The 7,500-nt window shown below is 46.8% G+C and overlaps 1 protein-coding gene across 1 annotated transcript in view; it reads left to right on the top strand.

Annotated features, from left to right (window-relative positions):
- The window catches only part of LOC134469057 (mannosyl-oligosaccharide 1,2-alpha-mannosidase IA-like), a 180,805-nt gene that overhangs the window by 39,402 nt on the left and 133,903 nt on the right, over positions 1 to 7,500 (top strand). The window contains exon 2 of the mRNA XM_063223073.1: positions 2,884 to 2,980. Within this exon, the coding sequence (XP_063079143.1) occupies positions 2,884 to 2,980 (97 nt within the window). The remainder of the gene's footprint in view (positions 1 to 2,883; positions 2,981 to 7,500) is intronic.

Below are 7,500 nucleotides of genomic sequence, written 5' to 3'. Positions count from 1 at the left end.
TGGGTGGGAGGGGAACCCTGCTATCTAGGGGCCTGTGAAGAGCTTAGGGAAGACTGTGTCGAGGCTATTTCCTGGTCACACTGGATTTAAAGCGAGCACATGACGGCAACATCCATCCTGTGAAACGGTTGAGGGAGAGCACATTTCACACAGATGGGGGAATGGAGTTAAAACCAGTGAGGGTGAAAGTGCTCAGTTGTAGAAAACGTTGACTGTGTTGTCTTTGTTTTGGGGAAGAAAAAAGAAAGGAAGAAATCCAAGACACCAAGTGTATACAGTACAGTGCATTGGATTCCCTCCTTTCTGCTGAAAGTGAATTTATTGCATCATGTCATTTTGTGTGTACACTGAAAAACACCAAAGCGACCAGGACGTGACATTGACATGTTGAGCTAGCTTCTTCCCCAGTGAATTTGCATTGGGTGGCAAATAGGGAAAAAAGGAGTGAGTTTGTAAACTGCCACAGTAAGTGATCCCAGCAAGTAACATTTTAACAACCAGATTTTTTTTTTTTTTTAATCAAACGTTTATTCAAATATTCGAAAATCCAGTCCCATCTCTAGTGTGAAATTTGCATGCCCTCTATAGAGAAATAATGACTGGTCACATTGGTGTCTTTTAATGCACACAGTGCAAGTAAGCCAGGGGGTAGCCATAATTTGGCGGCCTGTGGTGCAGAGTGTGTATGTGTGTGTGTGTGTGTGGGGGGGGGCACTCTCCACCAGCCCAGGACTGCCAAATGATGTCTGGCCTTTCTAATTGCTTAGCTTTGTCTCGTCTCCAACTGCCCTGCTCTGAACACTGCTCTTGCTTTTGTAATGAACTAAGAAGGACTTTTAAACACCTCATTAATTCAATTTATTCATTTGCTCCCCTTCATTTCACCCTTTTCATAGTGGTACTCGTCGCCCACACAAACATGGACTCGCAGTCATGGAAGGCTTTCATCTGTTCTTAATTCTTCAGGGCGTGTGTGACTGTGTGTGACTGTGTGTGACTGTGTGTGACTGTGTGTGACTGTGTGTGACTGTGTGTGTGTGTGTGTATGCGTGTGTGTATATGCGTGTGTGTGTGTGTGCGCGCGTGTGTGCGCGCGTGTGTGTGAGTGAGTGTGAGACCGTGTGTGTGTGTGTGTGTGTGTGTGAGAGACCGTGTGTGTGAGAGACCGTGTGTGTGTAGTGTGCATACACTGTAGCATATTTCGGTGTGTCTGTGTTTTGAAAAAAAAGGCAAGCCAGGCGTGGGCAGAAGCTGTCTCTCCCTCCCACGCTGAGCTGTGTGTCTAATACCCCAGTAAACAGCACATTTTGCTGCAGGCCTTCAGTGGCCACCTGCCTGCCCGCTTGCCCGCCTGCCTGCCTGCCTCCCTCCCTGCCTGCCTCCCTGCCTCCATCCCTGTCTGCCTCCCTGCCTGCCTCCCTACCTTTCTTCCCGTCTACCTCCCTGCCTGCCCACATCCCCGCCTGGGCCTGCCTCCCTGCCTGCCTTCCTCCCTGCCTCGCTCCCTCCCAGCCTGCATCCCTGCCTGCCTGCCACCCTCCCTCCCTGCCTCCCTCCCTGCCTGCCCCCCTCCCTCCCTGCCTCCCTCCCTGCCTGCCCTCTTGCTTGCTTGTCCACCCAGCCCACCTCCCCATCTGGGCCTTCAAACGCAGAAAGGCCCTCGGTTGCTGACTCACTGCACACTAGGCATCACATACACTGTTGTTTTGCTGCGCTGTGTTGTGTGGTCTGCACCGAGCGCTCCACTGGTCTGACTTTGCTTCATCATTTGATCTACATTTACTGATGTTTGTGTGTGTGTGTGAGGATGTGTGCGGGCATGCGTGCATGTATGCGTGAGTACTGTACACTATGCATTGTAATTGAGTTAAGTTCATTTTCTGTTATTGCCTGCCTGGTCTTCATGTCTACAGCCTTTACAGACAAAGGCTTTATCTCCTCATCAGGCCATATTAATGAGTTTTTAATGACAGACACGCAGCATTGTGAGATACACTGCACACTCAAGGTGTACGTGCACATGCGCACACACTCACTCACTCACTCACTCACTCACTCACTCACTCACTCACTCACTCACTCACTCACTCACTCACTCACTCACTCACTCACTCACTCACTCACTCACTCACTCACTCACTCACTCACTCACTCACTCACGTATAGACACACGCATGCACTACAACATTGGTGTGTGCGCGCACACTCACACATGCATGCAACAGACGGATGGACGCACACGCACACACACACACACACACACACACACACACACACACACACACACACACACACACACACACACACACACACACACACACACACACACACACACACACACACACACACACACACACACACACACACACACACACACACACACACACACAGTGGCAGGCTGGGTGGAAGGTGTTAACCTAAAAGCACATGGGTGGTTCTGGAGGCGTTGCTCCTGATGCTTTCTGTGCAGGAGTCAAATCAAATGGTGACCTCCTCCGCCCCGCTCAGTCGCGGCGTGCTGCTGTGATTGATGGCGCCGTCCAATGAGCTGCTGGTGCCAGAGCCCCGATCCAGAGAAGTCGTTCTGGCAAATTATGTAATTGACTTCACAGAGTTCCCTCTCTGAGGACTTAATCTGATTAACCGTGATTGTTCCTGCGACTGTTTTTTTCCTCTCTTCTCTCCTTTTCTGTTTCTTTTTCTTTCCCTCTCCTGAGAAGCGATTGAGCATGAGAAGGTTGAGGAAGTGTTTCTTTAAAAAAAAAAAAAAAAAAAGCAGAGATGTTTGTGTACGTGTAAAGAATTGGTAATGAATGACTTGCTCTAACCAATCCTGGTTCCGTGTGTGTTCCTCACCCCCCCTCCTCCTCTCCCTCTGCACAGATGATGCAGTTTGCCTGGGACAACTACAAGCGCTATGCCTGGGGCTTCAATGAACTAAGACCTGTCTCCAAGCAAGGACATTCCAGCAATCTGTTTGGTGAGTGTCGTCTTCTCTCCCCCACGCACACGCACACGCACACACACACACACACACACACACACACACACACACACACACACACACACACACACACACACACACACACACACACACACACACACACACACACACACACACACACACACACACAGATGCCCCTGAACCCGCGATTTATTTTTTTCATTTGCTTGAAAAACCCTTCATTTGGCCTTGTCTTGTGTATTAGTTGCACAAAATTGCCAATCAATCAGAGCTGTCCATCACGATCAAAAAGAAACCCTCCTGCCCTCTACCGCTCCCTACAGTAGAGAGTAGGGGTGTAAATCACAGCCTTCATTTCGATTCAATATCGATTTCTTAGGCCAACAATTCGATTATTTTCGATTCTTAAAAATGCTTCACAAATTGATTAAATTTTGAATTGATTCAAATCAATGGTTCATTTTTTTCCCCCTACAGGCTAGGCTTATGCATGAAATGTTGAAATATCTGCACGCGTTTCATTTGAGGGACATCATTATTACAGTCAGTATTATTATTACTGCATGAGCAAAATGAATTGCCTCACAAAATGAGTGCAATAACAACTAAAAAGCGATGAATCGATTAATAACCATTAATCGATTCTGTTGTGGATGAGTTGATAAATTGAATCGTGGGCTGCGGGATCGATGCATCGATTCAAAACGATGATTATTTACAACCCTAGTAGAGTGCATGCTGGAGATTGGCTTTCACAATTCATGCCGTGTATTTCAGTCACAGCTGGGCCTATTCCGTACTAATAATTCACTCCCAAAAATCCATGCGGCCTTTTCTCTGAATGGATCGCTGATTACATTTGAATCCGGCTTTCATTCCATCACACAATTTTTTTGTATGGCTGCAAAAAATGTTCTTAGACTGAAAAAAGAGACTGGCTGTCTGTTTCTGTCTCTGTCTCTGTCTCTGTCTCTGTCTCTGTCTCTGTCTCTGTCTCTGTCTCTCTCTCTCTCTCTCTCTCTCTCTCTCTCTCTCTCTCTCTCTCTCTCTCTCTCTCTCTCTCTCTCTCTCTCTGTATGTCTGTCTCTCTGTTCCATTCTCTTAGTTTCTCTGTCTCTCTGAGTCTTCTCTCTGAGCCTATCTCTCTCAGAACACCCCCCTCCCCCCTCACTCTCACTCTTGCTTTCCCTCTCCCTTGTCCTGTGTGTCATTTAATTTGTATTCAGTTGGCATGGTAGTTAGTCTTCACTGGCAAGGCAAAGATTTTTTTAAAATGATAATAATAATCGGCAAAGGGGTTGAATTTAGGAATGCGAAGTGAAGGCATTAGGCCCTGCTGTGGCTGCTTGGCTTCCATTAAAACTGGAGATGACGGAGAGAGACGTGCATCAGTGCACCAGGAAGTTCTCTTCCCAGTGTGTCCCCCCCCCCTGCAGTGTAAGTTGTGTTTTAGTGGAAATGGACCTGATTAAAACCCACAGGGATTATGGTGGGCTCATCCTTTACGAGGCCTGTCTCCAAGCATTTTATTCGTCTCGTCTCGTCTCGTCTCGTCTCGTCTCGTCTCGTCTCGTCTCGTCTCGTCTCGTCTCGTCTCGTCTCTTCTCTTCTCTTCTCTTCTCTTCTCTTCTCTTCTCTTCTCTTCTCTTCTCTTCTCTTCTCTTCTCTTCTCTTCTCTTCTCTTCTCTTCTCTTCTCTTCTCTTCTCTCCTCTCCTCTCCTCTCCTCTCCTCTCCTCTCCTCTCCTCTCCTCTCCTCTCCTCTCCTCTCCTCTCCTCTCCTCTCCTCTCCTCTCCTCTCCTCTCCTCTCCTCTCCTCTCTTCTCCTCTCTTCTCCTCTCCTCGACTCTCCTCGACTCTCCTCTCCTCGAGCTGCGTGCGTGTGTGCGTATGACACACTGCTTGAGAAAGGGAAACCCGTGTCTTGTACTCCTCCCCCTCCTGACTTCCTTAACACAGGTGATTTCTCAAATGATCTCCCCAACCTGGGTTCCTAAACCTGGGATGTCCGCGTCTGATGGCCGGCCAGTCTTGTATAGGAGCCCCGGGGGCTGAGGCTTTCTCTGAGTAGCCTAGGTGTCAGTCCTGGGATAAGGAAGTAAAATCCCGCTCTACAGGTTCCAGGTGACTTCACTGAGTAGCTTTTCTTAAGTGCTCATTACGATCACGATCTGCTGCTCAATTAGAGCAGGTTGGATCAACTCCGTGGCAGAGTTCGCACTTAACACTAAACTATGGGATTGACACTGATCTGTGTGGTTACACGTATTGTGGAGCAGGTGGTTTCTCTCTTGAGCCGTTACTTACTTACATGGGTAGTCTGGTTCTGTGGTGCAGTGGTTCCCAACCAGGGGTACCACTAAGGGGTACACTTGGGCACACTTCATTGGGTACATGGAAAAACATGCAAGTGTATGGGGCACTCACGTGAGGATAGAGTATTGTTTCTCAACGGGGGAGGTACAGTCCCCCAGGGGGTGTTGAGAAGGATAATGTTGAGAGGGGGCGGTGCTTAGTTGTCATTGGGGACATTAGGCCATTTACGTTTCAATAGTGCCGGGGGCGTTGGCGGGCTTATGATGAGGGCAAGGGGGCGTTGGGAGGCTAAGGATGAGGTCCAGGGGGCGTTTTGGCAAAAAAAAGGTTGAGAACCACTGGGATGGAGGAAGAGATATAGAGTATGATTGAGGAGGTACTCGTGGTATGACAAAAAAGGTTCAGGGGGTACTCAAGATATCAAATGTTGGGAAACATTGCTGTAGTAAGGGATGCACGATTATGGAAAAAAAAATCATAACGATTATTTTGGTCAAAATCGTAATCACGATTATTGATTTTTTTTTGCAAATTATAATAAGATGAAATATAACCAAGAATGAATTATATACGGGATGAGCAAAATAAAATGAATTGTAATAATTATGTAAAGGCAATAGCATGAAACTTAGGTGGACAGATATCTGTCCAGAAACACCAGCCTGTCAGTATGTTGTGGCTTCAAGGACGCTCTCAAAGGTAGTTCACTATTGCCACGATTAAATCGCGATTAAAATCACGACTTGGATTTCACGATTTTATCACGATTTTCTATTATTTTCGATTAATTGTGCAGCCCTAGCTGTAGTGTTTGTAGACTTTTCTTCATCGCATCTCTGTCTGCTGAAAAGGGACCTGAGGTCAAGAGGATATTGGAGAACATGGCCGCATCAAATATTTATCTGCCCTTTCCCGTCGTCTCGCTTCTTACTAGTCTAGCTTCATTCTCTTCTCTATCTGTCTCCCTGTCTTTATGTGTCTCAGAAGCAGACATATACAGTATACATGTTTTGTACTACAGTACAGTATATTGAGCTTCATGGCAGGTTGCTTTGCTGAAATCAAAGCTTACTTGAAGAAGGTGTGCTTTTACTGTGTGTGTGTTTGTGCGTTGCTCTCTGTTAGCGTGTGTGTGCGTGTGTCTTGATGGGGGTCTTTGATTTATCCCATGATCAGACACACACAGACACACACAGACACACACAGACACACACAGACACACACAGACACACACACACACACACACACACAGACACACACACAGACACACACAGACACACACAGACACACACAGAAACCTGTTTCTGTTCCCCATCACAGTATTGAAGATGACCAGGCTGAGTCCTTGGCTACCATGCCCTGGCATGACACACAAAGCAGCATTCTGGCTGAGCTTAAAGTAAAAGGCATGGGCCTGCACTTTGCCAACGAGTGCTAGATGTGTGCTTTGAAATACAAAAGAGTTGAAATTTACACTTTAAGAGCCAGCATACTCCATTTTAACTAGATGGCGTAGCATTAAATGGACAAATTTACGTGTAGCTAGAACAAAAAAATGAGTTCTAAGTGACTCGAGCTGGTAATTGAAAGTTTTCAGTTTGACTTTTCACTACAGGACTTTTTTACTACAGGCGCCCTGTCATTCATCTGTCACACACACACACACACACACACACACACACACACACACACACACACACACACACACACACACACACACACACACACACACACACACACACACACACACACACACACACACAGACACACACACACACACACACACACACACACACACACACAGATCAAGAGAAAGACAAGACGACTGACGAGGCAGATTTGCCTCTGGCACTGTTTCAGGCCAACACTCTCTCCCCAGAGTGCCGCTGTCCCCTAACGTCAAAGATGAGAAGGAGCACCAAGGACACATGGCTTTTCCTTACTCCTTTACTTTTTCTTCCTTCCTTCCTTCTTCGTCCTCTCCATATCCTTCCTTTCTTCTCTGTCCTCTCCAGTATTCCAATGCATCTCTTTTATGTCTAGCAAACAGAAATGGGCCACAGACTTTAAATGATGTACAGTATGTGCATTATATAATTATGCCATCATTTCCTAATGGGTAAGATGAGCTAATGATTATGAAATAATATGATTACTGCAGTACTACACACACACACACACACACACACACACACACACACACACACACACACACACACAC

This window comes from Engraulis encrasicolus, chromosome 18 (genome assembly GCF_034702125.1).
Source record: "Engraulis encrasicolus isolate BLACKSEA-1 chromosome 18, IST_EnEncr_1.0, whole genome shotgun sequence".
Taxonomy (NCBI): Eukaryota; Metazoa; Chordata; class Actinopteri; order Clupeiformes; family Engraulidae; genus Engraulis; species Engraulis encrasicolus.
The sequence above is the reverse complement of the archived record's forward strand: the minus strand, read 5'-3'. Positions and strand labels throughout refer to the sequence as shown.